A 19002-nucleotide genomic window follows, 5' to 3' on the forward strand; every position below is an offset into this window, starting at 1 on the left:
TGGGGCGCACGGAGCTGGGGACGGGGGAGATGCCCGGACCCACAGCCGGACCCACAGCCGGACCCACACCGGGGGTACCGGAGGGTCCGGGGGTCCCCCCACCCCGGGCCCCAGGTGATCGGGGGGCGGAGCCCACACGGCAGCCCCGCCCCATCCCTCGCCCCCCGGTGCTCGCAGCTAATAGGAACGCGGCGGGAGACCCGGCCCCGCCCCCCAGCTCCAGATCACGCCCCCCGTCCTAAAAGCCGCCCCCCCCGGCCCGGCGCCGCCAGAGGGGAGCGTCCGCCCGCCGCCATGGAGTGAGCGCCCGGCACGGCCCCGCCCGGCCCCGGTGAGTGCCGCGACCACGGGCCGGGAGGGAGCGGTGTCCGGTCCGCAGCGCTGCGGCCTCGCGTGTCCCGTCCCACGGGCAGAACCTGGTGCGTGTCCGGCCGGCGGCGCCGTCACGGGGGGGGTGAGATGTGTCGGGGGACTCGAGCTGTGCCCGGGTGTCAGCGCTGCCGGGTGACAGCAGCCGGTACGGGGATGTGTGGGACGGTGTGGGACCGGTGCGGTCCGTCCGCTCGCAGCCATCCCGATGCGGCAGCACGACTCGCTGCTCGGGGGCAGCAGGCAGGAGCTGCTGGGGCAGTGTCCGATGGGGCAGTGTCCGATGGGGCAGTGTCCCGGCAATGTCCCTGCAGGGCACCCAGCATCCTGCCCGCCGGACACGGGGATGCCCCGCCGGCTCCTGCTGCGCCTGCACGGTGACACCGGAGCGGTGACACGGGCCGAGCATCCCTCGCTCTGTCCTTGTGCTGCCCACCGAGCCGCCAGCGGCACCCGGGCATCCCAGCGGTGACGGCCCGGAGCAGCAGCGCGTCCCCGTCCCCGAGTGGGCGCGTCCCGTCCCGTCCCGGCGGCCCGTCGTGACCGAGGCGCTGCCCACCCGTTGCTGGGCCGTGCCGCCGTGACGAATGACACTAATGACTATTTGTCCTCGTACCACGCCAAGCCCGGGTGGCCCGGCCGGGTCGCCCTGACGCAACGCTGCCGGCCCGGCCGGATCCGCCACCCGACGGGAGGAAACGCTCGGGGACAGCGCGGCCACAGTCAGGCCGCAGGAATCCGCGCGTGGCAGCGGGGCGGCACCGGGAGAAGCGGCTCTGCTGGTTTTTCCCCTTCCCGGCACCTGAGAGCGTGGCCGGGTCAGCGGGGCAGCAGCGGGGCCGAGGGGGGCAGGGGGAGGCGATAAGCGCGGCCCGCATTCCTGCCCGGCTGCTGCGGAAACTTTAATTAAATAGGGAGGGAACGCGGGAGGAGGTGGGAGCGGCGGCGGCTGGAGGGGAAAAGGGGGATTAAGGGCCCATGGTGCGGCTGAGTGAGGGGAGGGGGCACGTGCTGACACGGGCGTGTTGGGGGCGTCGGGGAGGGACCAGCCAGCACCGGGCCCGGAGCCGGGAACGGCCCCGCATCGCTGTGCACGGGGCTCGGAGCGGCGGTGGGACCGAGCCGAGCGGGTGCCGGTGCCCACCGGGCTGACTGCGGGACGGCAACAACGGCGGCTTTGTTCTGCACGGGGAGCCGGGGGGACGCGGGGCCTCATTCACCGGGTGGGGACGGGAGGGGATGTGGGCTGTGCCGGTACCCCCGGCTCAGGAATCCACTGTGACATGGGGTGGGATCTGCACAGTGCCCTCAGCCCTCTGGGCCCAGTGCTGGGGGTCAGAGCACTCTGGGCTCTCCAGCCCCTGAGCCAGGTGGGCACAGACCCAGGTGAGCACACAGCCCTGCAGGCACTGGTAGTACCAGGGCTGGGGATGCTCACCCAGTGGCACGGCCACCATCAGCTCCTTGTGGCTGTGTGCAGCTCCATCCGCCCCCTCCTGCCCATCGCCCCGCATCATGGGGCTGGGGTCACACCACCACCCGCCCGGCGCTGTGCCTGGCTGCCATGGGGCTCTCCCTTGGGCACAGGAAGGGCTGCTGTGTCCCTGTGTGCACCAACTGACACCCAGCTGCTCATCCCAGGGATGGGGAGCAGCGCTCGCACTCCATCAGGCTGGCAGGGAGAGGCTGTGCAAGAGGGGGAGGCTGAGCCCGGATCCTCCTGCAGCCGGAAAATATGAATAATTCGGCAAGTATCTGCGGTGCAGGCCGGGGGAGCACAGCCAAGCACGGCGGGCTGCTGCCAGGGCAAGATGGCCAAGCACCTCTGGGGGAACTGCTTCTCCCTGCTGCGGCCACGCTGCCCCTGCCCAGCTGCCAGGCTCCGAGCTGGGCTCAGCTCCCGGCCCCACGTGCCCATGGAGGGGCTGGGCAGCGTGTGGTGTGTGCCAGGGGAGCGTGCGGTGCGGGCAGAGCGCTGGCAGAGGTGTGGAGACACAGGTGGAGCGTGTGGTGCCCGACCGGCAAGGCGGGATGCTCGGCCGCGGTCACGACCCAGCCCAACCTGCTCAGGGCCGGTGAGCGGAGCCTGGCAGCTGGGGAGGAAATGCCAGCATAATTAAAGGGCTGAGAGGCTACAGTCAGCAGCTGGTTGCAGCACGGACACGTCAGCGAAACCTGACCCTGGCATTGCAAAACCAGGTCCCAACCTGAGCCTGTGCCCCACTGTCACCACGCTGCCCACCCTGCCAGGCTCAGCCCCACACTGTGATGCCCTCAGAGTTGGCCCGGTCTTTGGCCATCCCCGCGTGCCCGCTGTCCCTGCTCAGCTGCCCCATGATCCAGCTGAGGGTTGGTGCTGTCACCTCCATCCACCAGCTCAGTGCTTCATGCCCGCAGTGACCCCCAACCAGTTCACGAGGCTGCACGATGCTCTGTTGGCACAGCTGATCACTGTGATCACGCTGGGTGCTCTGCCCCAGGGTCACCCACAGGGTGTGGGCAGGGGGCTCGGTGACCGTGACCGCGTGGCCACAGTGCGGCTCCTCCCAGTGCTGGTGTCCCTGGGCCAAGTGACTCAGGCGGTTGTGGTGACCCTGCCCAGCGGCGCGGGTGCACCCCACCCTTGGGCGCACCCCAGGCCCACAGCCTCCTCCTTAACCCTGTCCTGCTGCAGGCAAGCACGGTCATCTGGGGCGGTGTTGCCCCATGGCACAGCCAGGGCTCGGCACTGCCTGGCTGAGGCCCCCCATGGCAGAGGGGCAGCTGGGCAGCACGTGCTGCTGTGTTACCCAGTAGCCCCCTGTGCACAGCGGGGGCCCCACTGAGTTGCAGGGTTTTATTTGCCTGCAGCTATTAACGACTTTCAGCAGCCCGGCAGGAGGGGAGGAGGTGATGGGCACAAATGGAAGGGGCTGCCAGGGCCATGCACCCCGCAGAGCCCCCTCTGTCACCCCATGTGCCCCGCCATAGAGTGACAAAGGAGGCAGAGCCCTGGCCCTCCTGCAGCCCTGCGTCTCGCCCCTTGCCTGCACTAATTAGGGCTGTCATTAAAAGGGTTGAAAGACAGGGCTGAGAGACAAGCCGTGTCCTGAGCAAGGACATCAGCCAGGATGTCTGTCCCTGGGACATGGGCACAGGGGGGTTGGAGCAGGGTTTGTTCCAGCCCTGCTCACACCAGGAGCTTCCTCTCCTTGGTGTCCTCTGTCCCCAGTCAGTCAGTGCCAGAGGGATGGGGATTGCAGCCCAGGGGCTCTGACCCATTGAGGCCGGTGCTGTGCCAGAATCTTGGGATGCCAACGGAAGCTTTTTGGGAGCAAAGTCGCCACGTGCAGCCAGGGATTTGGGAGACGAGCACTGGAGGTCTGCCAAGGGCTGAGCCCACTGCAGGGTCACAGATTGGCCCAGGGCCCTTGGAGTAGGTTGGGGCTGGGCAGGAGCTCCCCATGGCCCATCAGTCCCCAGCCTGTCAGACCCCACTGCAGCCGTGTCCCTGAGCCCCAAGCCACACTGCTGGGGCAGGGGCAGTGGCTCCTTTGTCCTTATACCACCTCTAGGTGCTGCTGCCCTTGAGTGCCACTGCCACCCCAGCTCCTGTGCTTCCTGGGTGTGGGGGAAAACTCCAGCTCTGGTTGCTGGAAACAGCATCACCATCTGAGTACCTCAAAGTACAGACAAACTCCCCGAAACACTGCACTGGGTTTCAGCCTGGTGCTGGGGGCCACACACCCACCTCACATGGACCACTTCACTTATGGGGTGATGCAATGGCAGGGGCAGTATCCTATAGTGTGGGGTCCCGGGGGGCTCAGGCGTGTGGCTGCTGCACGGACGGCACAAGGAAAGGGTTAAGTCCTGCTCCAGTGCGGGAAGCAGGGCTGGCTCCCACCCCCTTCGCTGGCGGAGGCCGAGCCGGGTGCGTCTGCTGGGATGGAGGCGGCGCGTCCCACATGTTTGGTTTGCACCCTGCCGAGAGCAGCCGGGACAGGAGGGGCCCTTTCCCTGCCACCCGCCGTGGGGGCTGCGTTACCCCACGAGCCAGGACACAGCGCATGGAGGAGCTGGGGGTGCGTGGCCCTAAATCAAGGAGGTGTGGGGAGGGGGATGGCGGAGCGCTTAGCAGCCCAAGCACTGCTTCGTGCTCTGGGCAGAGCAGCAGCAGAGCAGCAGCAGAGGCCTTCAGGCTCTGCCATGATCCCCCTGGGGCTGGGGTGTCCCAGGCAGGGAAGGAGGGGAGGTGGGCAGCCGGTGGTGGCAGGGCTGAGCACAGCTGTCCCTGCCCCACCAGAAGCCAGGTCAGGGGCTCCCACACCAGCCTGTCCTGGGAGCAGTTTGGTGCCAGCCCCATCCTGAGTGCTGCCCAAAATGCTGTGTGTGTTGTGCGTGAAGCCATGCGTGCCTGGGTGACAGTATCCTCATGCAAACCTCTCTCTCCCACAGAGCTGACACCATGAACCAGCTGGTCCTTTGCACGCTGCTGCTGCTGCTGCTACTCCCTGGGCAGCTGGCACGGGCATGTCCCACGGGCTGCCAGTGCCAGGACCCCACGACCATCCTGTGTGCGGCCAGGCGGGGCCACACTGTGCCACGAGGGCTGCCTCCCAGCACCCTGTCCCTCTATGTCTTTGAGAATGGTATCACGATGCTCAGTGAGGACAGCTTTGCAGGGCTGCCTGCCCTGCAGCTCTTGGACCTTTCACAAAACAAGATCACTAGCATCCAGAAAAACATCTTCCAGCCCCTAACGGAGCTCGTCAACTTGGACCTGTCCTCCAACCAGCTGCAGGAGATCACCAACGAGACCTTCCATGGGCTGCGGCTGCTGGAGCGGCTCTACCTGCAGAAGAACAGGATCCAGCACATCCACGCCACCGCGTTTGACACGTTGGAGAATCTCCTGGAGCTGAAGCTGCAGAACAACCAGCTCCGGGCCGTGCCCCCGCTTGACCTGCCCAACCTCCTCCTGCTGGACATCAGCTGGAACAAGATCCCCACCATCGCGCCTGGTGCCCTCCATGCCATCAACATCGAGTCCCTGAAGATCGCGGGGCTGGGCCTGACAACCTTGGACGAGGAGCTCTTCCAGCCCCAGAACAACCTGCACGAGCTGGACGTCTCTGACAACCTGCTGGAGCGCGTGCCGGTGGTGCTGCGGCGCCTGGGCAGCCTCACCAAGCTCAGCCTGGCCGGCAACGCGCACATCTCCCAGCTGCCACCTGAGGACTTCCGTGGCCTTCACAACCTGCAGGAGCTGGACATCAGCAACCTCAACATCAACACCATCCCTCGGGACTTCTCCAGGTTCTTCCCGAGGCTCCGTGCCATGACAGCCGCCGGTAACCCCTTCAACTGCATCTGCCAGATGAGCTGGCTCGTGCAGTGGGTGAATGCCAGCGGTGTGCTGCTGCGGCGGCCCGAGGAGACGCGCTGCCACTTCCCCCCCAAAAACTCAGGGAAGCTCCTCCACCACCTGCAATACGCCGACTTCGGCTGCCCCACCACCACCACCACCACTGCTGCCACCACCTCCCCTCCACGCACCACTGCGCCGCGACCTCCCGTGCCCATTCCCACCGGCAGCCGCCCACCGCCGGAGCCCAGCACCACCACCAGCACCCCGCAGCCCCGCGCCATCCCCTTTAGCTCCACGCCGGTGCCTTTCAGCCTCACTCCAGCTGCCAGCAGCCCCCCGCCGCAGCGGTGCCCCCCACGCACGTGCTTGAACGGTGGCACCTGCCAACTGGGTGCCCACGGTCACCTGTGGTGCCTGTGCCCACCGGGCTTTGCTGGGGCATTCTGTGAGGAGGAAGAGGAGGAGGAAGAAGAGAAAGAGGAGGAGGTGGCGAGGGGCACAACACTGTCCCCAGCCACGCCAGCAGCACCTCCCAGCCGGAAGATCAGCATCACACAGGTGAGCAGCACCTCACTGCGGGTGGACCTGCAGAACTATGTCCAGTCCAGAGCCCAGATGAAGGGCATCCAGCTGAGCTACCGCAACCTCTCTGGGCCAGAGAAGCGCCCTGTGATGCTCCGCTTGCCAGCTTCTCTCCCTGAGTACACAGTGCGGGCGCTGAAACCCAACTGCACCTACCGCGTGTGCGTGGGGCCGCTGGGGGAAAAGGGCTCCAGGGAGGAGTTCTGCGTGGAGGCGCACACCTTGCCGGCGAGCCACCAGCAGCACTCACCTGTCACCCAGAGCAAGGACAACAACCTGGCGCTGATGATCGTCCCCGCGCTGGCTGCCGTGCTGCTGCTGGTGGTGGTGGTGACGGCAGTCACCTACTACCGCCGGCACCGCCAGGCCAAGGAACATGCGGGGGGTGGGGTGCAGGCCGGCCCGCTGGAGCTGGAGGGTGTGAAGGCGTGCCTAGAGAATGGCGAGAGGGGTGGGCATGGCTGCCGGGGGCCTGAAAACACAGTGCTGGCGGGCGGCCCTGAGTGCGAGGTGCCGCTGATGCAGGCGCACTACCCCAGCAACAACAACAGCGCAGCACTGAAGCCCTCCTACTTCTGAGCCCAGGGTGCTGTGGCACCTCCAGGCTGAGGAACGGCGGGGCAGTTAACTGAGCTGAGGCAGCCCAAACCCGTAACGTGCAATTCTGAGGGGCTTACACACGTGGGGAGCAGTCACTGATTGCACCGCTCGGCCCCAGCACCTTGACTCCCGTGACTCGACGCAGAACGTGGGCAGCAAGGGTTTTGGTTTTTGATTCGGGTTTGGGTCAGCCTTCTTGTTTTAGCAAGTGCTAGGAAGGAAGACAGAAGGAGGACGGCGGTGACTCGGCTGAGGGGCAGCGATGTGCTGGCAACAGGGGCCCCTCAGTGGAGCGTGGCCGCGGTCCCCACTCCCTGGAGCTGATGTGAGCGGTGCAGCCCGGCTGAGGAGCTGTGCCCCTCGGCACCGGTGGGCTGAAGGACGCACCGCATGGGGAACCAGAGCTTTACGAACTCAGAGAGAATATTTATACGTGGTTATTTCCCATTTCTTCTGGGAAAACTTTTTCTAGTACAGGTTTTGTAAGGCAGACCAGCAGGATGTCATTTTGTAAAAAAAATAATAAAAGAGTAACAACAACAAGGAATCCTGCCCAGGGTTGGCAAGGTGGGGGCTGCAGCACCCCACAAAGACTGTGCAGCACGGCTTGCCCCAGGGCCATGCCGGTGTCCCTGTGTCCTCGTGTCCCCTCCTTGCTGTCAGCAGATGACTCAGAGCACAGAGGGTGGTTTCCCCCATTCCGAGGAGGTTTCACCCCCACGAAGCCACCCCCCACTGTGAGTGCTGAGGAGGTGTCACCAAAACAGAGGCGGCGAGCTCTGAGCACGCCCTGGCCCTGCACATCATCCCGCCTGACTTCATCGCGTGCGCTGCCAGATGGCGGCAGGGCGGCGGACACACAGCACACACAGCCCAGCCCAACCCGATAACCTCCTGACGTCAGCCCCCTCCTCCTCCTCTCTGCAGGGCTGAGGGGCTGTGGGGGGCTCTGCTGGCACCAAGCCTCCAGCCCTGATATGCCTGGGGCGAGCATGGCGAAGCGCAGCCTGCAGCATGGCCACAGCCCCCAGTCCAAGGGCTGCCACCACGGCCAGGGCTGGGGTAGCCACGTTGGGCCCCCACTCCTGTGAGTGAGCCCCCAGCCTTGCTCGTGCGCTGGCTGTGGTGGGGGCTCGGGGCCGGCACCAGGTTCCTGCTGCCAAGTGCTTTCTGTTCCAACCTCTGGTTTTAATCGTTTTCCAATCCTTTATCTTTCAGCCTGGAATTTTCCAGGTTGGGTCCCTGCCCGTGGAGGTATGTTTTATTTGGAGAAAGTGAGCAAAGCAGGCTGAAATGCCGCCACGGCCGGTTGCCGAGAAGGCTGTGGAGCTGGGAACCCCTCCTCAGGTGAGTGACCTGTAGCCCCTGCCTCGCTGGGCCCCCTGGGTGCACCCACAGGGCACGGCCCTGACCCGGCCTCGTGTGCTCTGGATGCAATTAGGGCCTTGGGGCGGCAGCGGGGCTGTCTGCACCCCCCGGCTCCCAGGTGGGTTTCCGGCAGGGCTGGCTCCCATTAGGGCCGGCACAGCGGCGGCGGGGGCCCCTCTCCGGCGCAGGCGGGCAGGCGCGAGGGCCACACTCACCCGCTCAAAGGGCCCATTGTGGTTCTCTCCCCACAGATTTTTCAAATTAACATCCCAAATTCCTCTGAAAATTGCTGCTGTGTAAATATTTTCACTGCAAGCTTTGTATATTTTCCAGCCTTGTGAGGAGGAAAGCAGAAAACTCCCTGGCGGAGCTCAAGCCCTGTGCCGGCGAGTGGTGGGTGCTCCCTGTGTCACCATGTGGCCCCAGCCAGGACTGGCCATGGAGCCCCTTCCCTCTGTGCCCCTTTCTTTTCCCTTCCCATTATTCCTATGGGCTCCAAGACCCTGCTGTGCTGGCAGCTTCCAGCAGCTCATAAGCTCTGTGCTGGCACAGCGGTGCCACTTGGTCCCCATCCACCCACACCACAGCATCGGCACAGTGGTATACAAGGATACTGCTGGCACATGGCATAGCTTTCACCTTGCGCTCTGGGTTTCATTCCACAGCCCTTCTGCTGCCACCTCCCTGCTTCCCCAGCACATAGCTGCTGTACCAGGGTCCTCTGGGCACCACACTTGGCACTGGCTGAGCACAGCCCTGGCATGCGGGAACACAGCAGTGGCAGCAAAGTATGCTGCACTGTGGCACTCGGACCCCCTGATACTTGGCACACACCCCTGAACTCGCATGGCTCTGCAGGAGCTCAGCTGCACCCGGAAAGTGCTGCTGCAGCCCCCAAATTGCCTTCACAGCCCCAAATATGCAGCCTCAAAACCCCCACAGTTCTCCACACTAAGTGCAGAAGTCCCCCCCGCCTTCTGCCAGCTCCACTGCAGCCCAGAGCAGATGAGCACGGCACATTGTGCAGCGCTGCTAATTCCTCCGAGCTGAATCAGCGCAGGGAAGGGATTGCAAAACCCCCTGACATGAAACCAAAAAAAACCCCCTTTTGCTTTTCAAGCCCGCAGGGTGGTCACCGAGTGCCCTGGGGACAGAGCACTAAGACTGGGGCTCTGCAGGCAGCGGGACACATCATGGCATCCACAGCACCTGGCAGCCCATGCTGGGTAGCTACGGCTGCAGCAGAGCCCTGGCAGGACACGTAGCCTTGCAGGGCCACAGTGGGGGTGCCAGGGTCCCCGAACCCGTGCCCTGGGGTGAGAGATGTCCACAGGGAGCTGGGGGAGGGTGGCATGTGTGTCAGTGTCCTGCAGCCCCCGCGTACTGCGGTGAAGCCTTGGCTGCCAGGAGGAGCTTGTGGAAAGGCAGAAATATTGCCGGCTTCCTGGAAAGCTGACGAGGCCAAGGCTGGGGAGCGGCGGTCGCCCGCAGAGGCGGCTGTGGGCCAGCACGAGGCTGGGATGGGGCTGTGGCCCATCTGGGAGTGATTTCAGCAGTGATGGAGCTCACCACACTCCCGCCAGAGCAAAGCACAGGGCTATTTTTACACAGTGTGATGAGCAGAGCAGGCTGTGGGGCCACACAGTGTTAACCCCTCCAAGCAGCAGCGGGGACACCTCCATCCCTCCTTGTGCCAGGTAAGGGCACCAGGAGCTGGCAGGAGCAGAGAGAAAAGCCTGGGGGTGAGGGTGGGGGTCAGCAGGTAGGCTCCTGTTTTGGAGGTGGGTATGGGGACAGGGATCCATCCTGCTCTGGGCTCTGCCACTGAGGCATTGCTGATGGGGTAAAATGCCCAGTGCTACCCAAAGTCATAGAAAATGGCTGCTGGGTGCTGGGAAAAGCCAGCACACATGGCTTCATGGCCATGTCAGAACAGGGGGAGGTCCTGCCGCAGCTACCTGCATGGGGATTTGGAATGGAAATAACCCAACGTGGGATGTGTACACCCCTAGGACGAGCCCCATCGCATCAGGGAGCCTTGAGAGGCTGAGGGTGTGGGGATCGCATCCAAATGTGCATTAACAGTCCCATCACAGCCAGTGAGTGGGGAAGTGACAGTGTGACGCTGGAGGCGTGTGCCTTGGCACGAATGAGAGCTGAAGCCCTGCAGCTGGGTGCTGCCGAGTGAGCAGATCCTCAGTCTGAGCCCTGACTTCAGCTCTGGAACATCGATGGGTGCAGTGGACTGGGCCTGTCCGGGTCAGAGTCCCCAGGGGGAACCACCCTTCACATCCTGAAGCCAAACAGAGCTTGAGCTTTCCAAAACCGCCTTCCTTCCCTGCACGCACCACACAGCCCTGAGGACTTCACCCCACACAGGGCCCCATTGCTTGGCCCTCCCCAAAACTGTCCTTGATCTAGTGCTTTCATGGCACCTGTGCAACACAACGGGAATGTGGTGGCACAGTGGGGTGTGAGGACAGGCAGCGTACAGGGACGCCAAGCAGATGGGGCTCCTGGCAGATGCTCCTGTCTTTAGAACCCAGCTTCCAGCATTTGAGGGCTTTGGGGACACTGTGCAGACCCGGTGGTGCGGCACAACAAGGCACCACTGTTCTCCATGGAGACGGCACCAGGCTGCGGGCTGCTGCATCGGGTCTGGCCACTGACCCCACAGCAGAGCCCGTAACCCAACTCCACCGGTGCTGGTTACAATTTAGGGCAACAATAACCTATTGAGGCTTATTCCTGCTGCTCCTTGATCTAATTAAAGAGGGCCAGAGGGAAGACAAAACCCGATTCAAAGGCAGCGACAGGCGGCATGCTGGGGACGACGACATGGAGTGGGGCTGGGGCCACCCACACCTCCTGCTACAGGCTCTGAGCTGTGCCAAGTGTTGCTGCCCCATGCTTTCATAGCAAGGTTTGTGCATTTGCACAGCTCTCACTTGCACAGGTAAGATGGGCACCCCCAAAACACACTTGATGATGCAGAGGAGAAACTGGGGTGCCCCTTCCCTAGTGATGCTGGGGAACCCATAGGGCTCGGTGTGGATATGGCAGTGTGTTGTGGCTGGGCATGCCACAGCTGTCCACTCTCTGCTTTGGGGTGCTATTGGGTACCTGAGACCACACAGGCGAGGGGCCCAAGGCATGCTGCATGCTCCCCTTCCTGCCGCCCAGCGTCAGTAATGAATGGTATGAGCTTCCTGCCCGCCCACTGATTGCTTCCTCAATGAGCTGCTGTGCATGGCCAGCACCAGGCAGCGCTGCTCGATGGCCACATGTGTCCCAGATTGCCAGCGTACAAACCTGATCATGGGCAGTGGAGTGTGGTAGGATGGAGATGCAGCAGTGGAGAAAAGATGGTAGCGATGAGCTTGGGGGCTGGCACCTCCGAGATGGTGCCCGAGAGTGGCTCCTCCACACCCAGCCCCGAGGTGGCCGCATCACCACAGGGTCCCCAGATGTGGTGGGGACTGTGTGTGATACCTCCCTCTGCTCACTGCTCCCCAGAGCCAGGCCCCGTCTGCTCCTGGCCCCTTATCAGCACTGATTGCCCTGCAGCTGCAGCCTCACGAAGCCACGGGCTGACACACTGCGCACTGCCTGCCAGCCACATTCCTGGCGGCCGATAAAGCCGGCAGCCAAAATAACTGCAGCCTGTGCAAACGGGGCTGAGTGCGGCCCCACGTCTGGATCCAATTTAGATGGGCTGGCTCACCCCAGCTGAATCCCTGTGTGCACAGGGGCCAAGCTATGGTAGGGTCTGGGGTGATTCCTGAGGGCACTGCGTAGCTGTGGGGTTCTGCATAAAGGACCCCAAAGCATCACACCCTTTGGCCACGTGCTGTATGTGTGGCTCCCTGGAGGAGGTTCACTCCAGGCACTAATGGCACACAAGGAGGTGGCTGCAGCATCCCACCAGCACTGGGGAAGGAGTATTTTCCCCTGCAGCAGTCTTGGTTTTTTGGAGGCACAGCCAGCTGAGGCTGCTTCTGCTTATTGTCCCAGCATAGTCAGCAAGCCCTAAGCCCTGGGAGTTTGTAGGAGATGAGCGATGCTTTGAAGCCTCCTGCTCTGCCTCCACCTCTGGCTGCTCCCTGGCCACCATGCTAGGCTGACCTTCCCAGCAGGGACATACCAGCACTACCACACCACAATAGTGACCATTCCTCTCCCCTCCTGCAGGTCCCAGCTGCTGTCTCAGGGCTGACACCTCATGTGGGGACACCACTGGGCAGTCAAGTGTTGCTTCTGCTGTCACAACTCACTCAGCTCCTTGCCAGAGGCCATGTATGAGCACCCAGCTGCTCCAATTACCCTGCCTGCTCCATCACCCTGGCCTGTGATGGAGCCAGCTCTCTGCGCAGTAAGGGTCATGGTGTCCCTGATGCTTTGCCAGCAGCTCTGGGGAGAGCTGGAGGCTTCCAGCACAGTGCAGCAAGGTCCTTGCCCCAAGCCTACATCACTCCGAAGGGATGAAGGCACTACCTTCTCCTCCTCTTTCCTCTTGGAGTGGCTCCCATCTCCCTGTGTGCACCATGGCCAGCTTGCAGGGCTATATGGGAGCAATGAGGCCAGCATGGACTAAGGCATTTGTCACCTCGACAGCTCCGGTAGTTCCACAGACAAAATACATAATCATCGCACCTTGAAAAGAAGTGTTGACCCCTCACACCCTGAGAGACGCTGTATTGCTTCCCAAAGGGATGCCCTGCAAGCAGCCCTTGCCACTGGGCAGCCCCTGTGCTGCTGCACAAAGTGCCTTGCCCATCACAAGCAAAGGGCCAGGGCCAAGCTGTGCCAAAGGGTTCACCCACATGCAGTACTGTGTCAGAAGCCCGGCTGTTCTCAAGCAACATATGCCACCCACAGCACATGCAGTCACTGCCAGCACTGCTGTTGCCTGTCACAGTGCTGCTGAGGACACAGACATACTGTCCCTGGCACTGTCACCTCCAGCCCAACCCAAATGATTGCTGCCACAGACATGGCTGTGCCATTTCCAGCCTGGTTCCTGGCTTTCTGGTTGAGTGCTGCTGCCTCCAGCTCCTGTTGTGCTCCCCGCAGGTCCCCAAGCAGTATAGCACATCCGAGCTCAGCACCACCATGCTGCTCCACGTCCCCCCTCTGCCACCCCCCAGTAACTCCCCATCCCTACCCAGACGAGGTGTCCAGTGCCAAGGTGAAAGTCGCGCCACTGAATTTCCGTGTGTCCCAGAGCTTCACCTCCCGCTCACGCATCTGCAGGGACAAAGACAAGGATTGCATCAGTAGCTGCTTGTTTTGCTCCATGTCCTCACCTTCCTTTGCTTCTAAGTGCTACAGCACGTGGCCAGCCTGCTTCTTCTACCAGGGGTGACACAGCTGAATGCACTCAGCACCCTGGGCTGCGGGTGAAGTGCAGGGCAGGCAGCAGAGCGGCTGTGGGTATGAGGGGCAGTGGCTGCTGTGCTAGTAGCTCCATGGCCAGGAGAGCCCAGCACGGCTGCTGTGACTTGACATGGCTGCAATCTGGGTTTTGCAAGGACAGGAGGTGCCTGGAGGCTCTTCTACCCATGGGGACAGAGAGATCTCCTCCTTTCCCCAGCCTGCTCTTATTGAGACAGGCCCTCCTAATAGCCCCTGGGGCTGCCCTTGCCTTGCAGCCATCACGCTGGATGGGAGCCCCAGGCTGGCGCTGCAGAGATGCACAGGGAGGCCATGCTGAGGCCTTGGCACAGGGTGGGAAATCCCGGCTGGCACAGAGCTGCCCTCCCAGTGAGGCCCGTACCTGGCTGAACCCCACGGAGATGAGGCAATCGCTGGCTCCCATCCAGAGCAGCCGGGAGTCCTTGTTGTTCTCGTGTCCTGGGACGCACTGCAAGGCACACAGCAGACACAGCCATTAGCATTGCCACTGCTCACATCGTGCAGGACCGTGCTCTGCATGTGGCTACAGCGTGACTGTGAGCAACTGCAGGGCTGAGTGCACGGGGCCGAGCTCATCCCTGCCAAGGGGTGCCCAGAGTGCCAGTGGGATGGGGATGGCCTCCATGCTGGGACTGTCCCTGTGGGGTCACCTTGGTGGTACCAATATGGTCACTGGGATGAGTGGAGGGTGGAAGCAGGGAATGTGAGCATGGAGGGATGGCTCCTGGATCCCAGCACCACCCATGGCTCTTCCTGCACCAAATGTGGAGCCTGGCTTCAGCGTGACAAAAAGCTGCTCCATGCTGGCAACAAGATGCTTGAGAACAGCCACTGCCAGGGTGCAAGAGGGACTTACTTCCCCAGTTGTATCCCGGGTTCTTCGTCTGTGCCAAATCCCAGCTCAGGAGGCAGGTGCCCCACGTGTATCCAGAGACTACTGAGACACTGACAGCAAACTGAGCCCAGCAGCGCTCCTCACCCTGCCCTGCCCAGCAGCCCCTCTCCCCTGGGGTTACTGTGGGGCCAGGACCCACCAGTGCACCCAGACTTTGCCCTGCCCTCTGTGGCACCATCGCCAGTCCCACTGCTGGGCCCTGGTGCAGCTCTGCTGAGGACAGGAGTGGAAGAGTTACAGTGCTGGCTCCCATGTGGTACCCAGATGGGCCCTGCAGTTCTGGTGTCCCAGTGGGACCCAGCAGCAGTGCTTGCTGTGCGACACAGGAGGTGCTGGAACTCCCTCGCTCTCACTTAACCAGTGCCAAGAAAACAGCCCAACCACCAATGCTTCCTGAGCCATCATGGAAAGGCAGAGCTGAGCCGAGTGCTGTGCTTCCAGCACCACCACACAGCCCAGCACTCCTGAACGTTCCCTGCAAAGGACAGTGGGGAGCCAGCATACCCAAGGTGGGAGGCATACAGGGGTGGCGTACACACACTCTCCTGGCACCTGGAGGAGCAGTGACACCATGGAGGTGCTGTGTTTTTGGGAGGAGCCCTGCCAGGAGTCCCCTCAAGGCCCAGCGGGATGCCTGCCCAGTAGATGAGTTGCTGCGGCCCACAGCCAGGGTGGGAGAGGGCACATGGTGCCAAGCACATCCCCTGCCAGGACAAACACAGCCATGCCAGCCAGGATAGCCTGGGAGAAGCCCAGCCAAGCCTGGCACTCATTGCAGCAGCAGCAAGATGTGGGGCAAGATCCAACACATCTCCACTGGCACTGGGGACCTCTCTGATGGAACAGACCCCCTGATGTCGTCCTCCTTTCCTGCTCGATCCTTCCCACTGCACCCTGCATGGCTCCAGGACCAGCATCCCTTCAGCCCTGTCCTGCTCCCAGCAGTTAAGCAGGCGATGTGTCCCGCAGTGCAGTGTGAGGGCTGTACCACTGCAGCGAGGACAAGGAGGGCCCCAAAGTCGGGCAGTGAGGTAGATGGCTGGGGAGCTGCTAGCCCTCCCCACCAGCCCAGTGCCTTGTTGCTAGACAGAAGGATGGAGCCAGTATCAGTGCTGAGAGGGGAAGGAAACCCTGGGAGTCAGGGCCAGGAGAGCTGGAAGCCCAACCCCAGCCAGGATTGTCGGCGAGGAGATCGCTTCTGCACCTGAGCCACTCGGCTGTGGCTGCCAAAATTTGACAGCTGGAGATTTGAAAGCCTCATGCGCTGGCTCTGCTGGCTCCCAGCCCTATGGAGCAAGCAGCACCAGGGGAGCCCGGGGTGCCAGCCCTGGCGGCACAGCTGGCAAAGGGCAGGGAATGCTCAGTGGCAGCACCTCTCTGCAGCACACACAGCACAGTGGGAGCTGTAACACTCCTGTGAGCAACTGATGGAGCTGTGGACGGCCCCCAGCCGGGTGGGACGGGGCAGAGCATGCCAGAATGCGCCTTCAGATCACTATGGAGAGGAGATGGTGCTGGGACCCTCTCCCAGCCCAGCCCAGTGCCCTGGCGGGGCCTCGCTGCTCGCAGCCCACGTTGCGCACGCTGCGGCAGGGAAACATGTTTTCTGCATTAGTTCCATCCCGGGCTGAGCAGTACGTATGTCAGCAAATATGCGGGAGGCTGGGGCCGGGGCGCTCCGGTTTCGGAGGTGGCTCAGACACCAGGCTGTGCAGATGTTGCCAGAGGTGAGCAGGCAGGGCTGGATGGTGCGGGTGCCGCTCCACCTAGTGGCAGCCGGTCCCGGGGGGCCCCCAGGAGCCCCCACCTGTGTCCTGAGCAGGAGGCAGATGCCGAAGTCAGGAAGGGGGGTGTGAGCTGGATGCTGAGGTCAGATGAGAGCCACAGCGTGGACAGAGGTCCATGGGGCTGGCAGAGCTAGGCAAGAGACAAATCCGTTTGGAGACAATTGATGATGGCAGCCTCACTGTGCACACACTGATCAGCTCATCCCTCCTGCCCCCCATCCTGCCCTGTAAGTCCGTGGGGTCCCCAGCCCTCAAGAGCCCCAGATACGCTGTGGGACACAAAGTGGCTGAACACTCCACACCATGGGGAGCATGGCTGGCGTGTCAGATGCAGCTGTTGGCAGCACAGCCACAGTGGGTCAGCATGAGCTGGCAACAGCTGCTGGCAGATTTCAGCTCCTCGGCTGCCTAGGAGAACCTGACACAAAGCAAAAACTTCTACACCAGGGCGAGCCCAGCCTCTGCCTGCAATATTTACCTTTGGGCAGGGACTGGGGAGCCCAGGGCAGGGTTAGGCAGCAGAGGGAAACCCCCGAGCTCTGGGATCCCTCAGTTCTGCCATGCTCATGGCTGGCAGACCACAGGCATCGGAACCCTGCAGAGAAAAGGATGGGGAAAGTAATTGCTGCCACCAACAGGCACGAGCCCAAGGGGCAGAGGAAAAGCTTCCTGGGGAGCTGAGGGGGTTAATCATGGTGCATCCTCCCCGCAGAAGAATGTGATCTCCCCTTGCTGCCAAATCCCGCTCGCTCTAGAGGTGGCCAGGAGTGCAGAGCAGCCTCTGGCAGGCTGGGCCCAAGTCTGCAGAGCAGCTCGGCTCCTCCAACAGAGGAACACAGGGAGGGGATAGCGTGAGGCTGGAGGGGCTGCCTGCCCCCAAAAGGTGGCTTTGTGTTCAGAAGCTGCACTCCTTCTGAAGCAAAGAAAGGAGGAGCCAGCCTCTCTGACAGCCACATACAAAGTACTCTGCTCTGAGCCTTGTGGCCCTGCTGAATCACACTGAACTACAGCTGCCAGGCATCCAAATGGGATGGCAGACACAGAGCTTCCCTGTAGCAAAGCTCCAGCAGTCCTGTGCCAGTCCTGATAAGGGAAGAGTGGGTTTAGCGTGTGGGTGCCACAGTGGAGAGGGACCAGCGTGGCACCCCTCTCCCCCCAGGGCAGCAAGCTACGGGGCTCCCCAAGACCCCCAGCCCACATCAGCAAGCAGCAGCACAGTAAGGCTGTGACCCACCGACTCCACAGGGCTGTCCCCAGTATTCCTGCAGGACAGACAGGCACCCTGCGGAGGGCGAGTCCTTACACCAATGTGGTGATGCTGGGGCTCAGCCTGAATCTTCTTCAACTTCCCCATATCTGCAATACCAGCAGCATTCCTGCGAAGGATAGCCGAGGGGGAAGCAGAGCAGAGGAAATATAAACAATCCCGTGCAGTTACGCTGGGGAACAGAAGCATGAGAGCGCGGAGCGCGCAATGCTATAAATAGGCAGCCCAGAGCTTGGCCAACTTTTTCAAAGCTTCCCACGGTCTCCTTGGGAATGTGGGATGCTGCGGACCTTCCCTCTGCCCAGAGGAAGCTGCTGCTGAGGCTGGGAGTCAGGTACCCCCAGGGTGACCCCAGCGTGGGATACCACACTGCTGGGGTGGGGAGGCGGGCAGAGATCCTCCTATGTCCTGGTGCTCCTTCCCCTGCTGAGCGGTGCCCAGCTAGACCCAGCAGCCAGGGACAGGACTGCTGCCAAGGCAGGATCCAGGGCAAAGGTGTCATGTCAGGGTCTGCGGGGTCCAAATGGTGGGTATGGCTGTGTGGCTCCAGCCTGGACATCCACCTTGCCCTAGCACTGCCCTGCCTGCAGGGTCAATGCTTGTGGGATGGAGTGGCAGGGCAATGGCTGGGGTGTGGGAGTGGGACTGCAGGGGAGCTGTGGGCAGAGGTGGGCACCCCCAGGTCCCTACCTTCCCCCATGACATGGCCTGCAAGGCAGGGAGATAACCCACCGTGGGGACAAACACACCCCAAATTGTCCCCAGCTGCCCTCAGCCCAGGTCACACAAGTGTTGTGCTCCAAGGGAGCACTATAAAACGTGAGCACAGGCGTGCACTCGCCCGGCGTGCGTGGCCGTTCCCTCGCCCCCAGCTCTGCCAAAACAGCGTCGGGGGAAGTTTCTCGTGAGAACAAGCACAGTTCCTCTCCATCCCACACTGGCTGTGCTCAGCCGTGGCCCCGCAGCACGGCGTATCGGCGGCGCCTGCTCCAGCCCCATAATGTGAGCCAGGTGCCGGCCAGATGCATGCAGCCCTACACATGCCATGCAAGAGCGGGGGTGGATGCGGGACACTGCATGTGGGAGACAGGGCTCTGCTGCACCGAATCAGGATGCTGGGAAAGCGACCAAGGAGATATCACCTCCAGCACTGCCAATGCTAAAAGCCAGAGGCCACTTGGTGCCATTCAGGTGAGTCACCTGCAGTGTTGGTGCTCTTCTGGCACCCTGACCCCAGCCTGGCACCATGATCCAGCACTGTCCTCACTGCATGAAGAGCCACAACTACTGCACAAGCAAACGTGAGGGCTTGGTCCAAACAATGCAGGAATGCCCAGAGGCAGAAGGAAGCTTCATGTCTAGTTGCTGC

At 62.5% G+C, this 19002-nt stretch overlaps 2 protein-coding genes across 6 annotated transcripts in view; one reads left to right on the forward strand and one right to left on the reverse strand.

Moving 5' to 3' along the window:
* Nucleotides 1–19002, reverse strand: part of CORO7 (coronin 7) — a 33784-nt gene that overhangs the window by 6403 nt on the left and 8379 nt on the right. For 2 of the 3 annotated variants that reach the window (XM_015877384.3, XM_085514814.1), the window contains exons 8-9: nucleotides 14046–14132; nucleotides 13434–13516 (exon numbers count right to left, since the gene is read on the reverse strand). In XM_015877384.3, the coding sequence (XP_015732870.2) occupies nucleotides 13434–13516; nucleotides 14046–14132 (170 nt within the window). Of the gene's footprint in view, nucleotides 1–13433; nucleotides 13517–14045; nucleotides 14133–14540; nucleotides 14665–19002 lie in introns of those variants that run through there. The other variant, XM_032447583.2, reaches the window with a different exon arrangement.
* VASN (vasorin) lies at nucleotides 271–7448 on the forward strand. Of its 3 annotated transcripts, none has more exons than XM_015877386.3 (2): nucleotides 271–419; nucleotides 4807–7448. In XM_015877386.3, the coding sequence occupies exon 2, from the start codon at nucleotides 4817–4819 to the stop codon at nucleotides 6878–6880; it is 2064 nt and encodes a 687-aa protein (XP_015732872.2). In that variant the 5' UTR covers nucleotides 271–419; nucleotides 4807–4816; the 3' UTR covers nucleotides 6881–7448. The 3 variants fall into 3 exon arrangements, with proteins under 3 accessions (XP_015732872.2, XP_015732871.2, XP_032303475.2); XM_015877385.2 differs by having other exon boundaries at nucleotides 271–331; XM_032447584.2 differs by lacking the exon at nucleotides 271–419 and adding an exon at nucleotides 4282–4433.

Source organism: Coturnix japonica, chromosome 13 (genome assembly GCF_054131305.1).
Source record: "Coturnix japonica strain WE chromosome 13, WE-NBRP24, whole genome shotgun sequence".
NCBI classification, from domain to species: domain Eukaryota; kingdom Metazoa; phylum Chordata; class Aves; order Galliformes; family Phasianidae; genus Coturnix; species Coturnix japonica.

Excerpts from the sequence above, each read along its gene's own strand:
- VASN (XM_032447584.2), top strand. The coding sequence starts at position 4,297 with ATGGAGGCGGCGCGTCCCACATGTTTGGTTTGCACCCTGCCGAGAGCA. Across the intron at positions 4,434-4,806 it reads AGCGCATGGAGGAGCTGGGG|AGCTGACACCATGAACCAGC; the intron begins GTGCGTGGCCCT and ends TCTCTCCCACAG.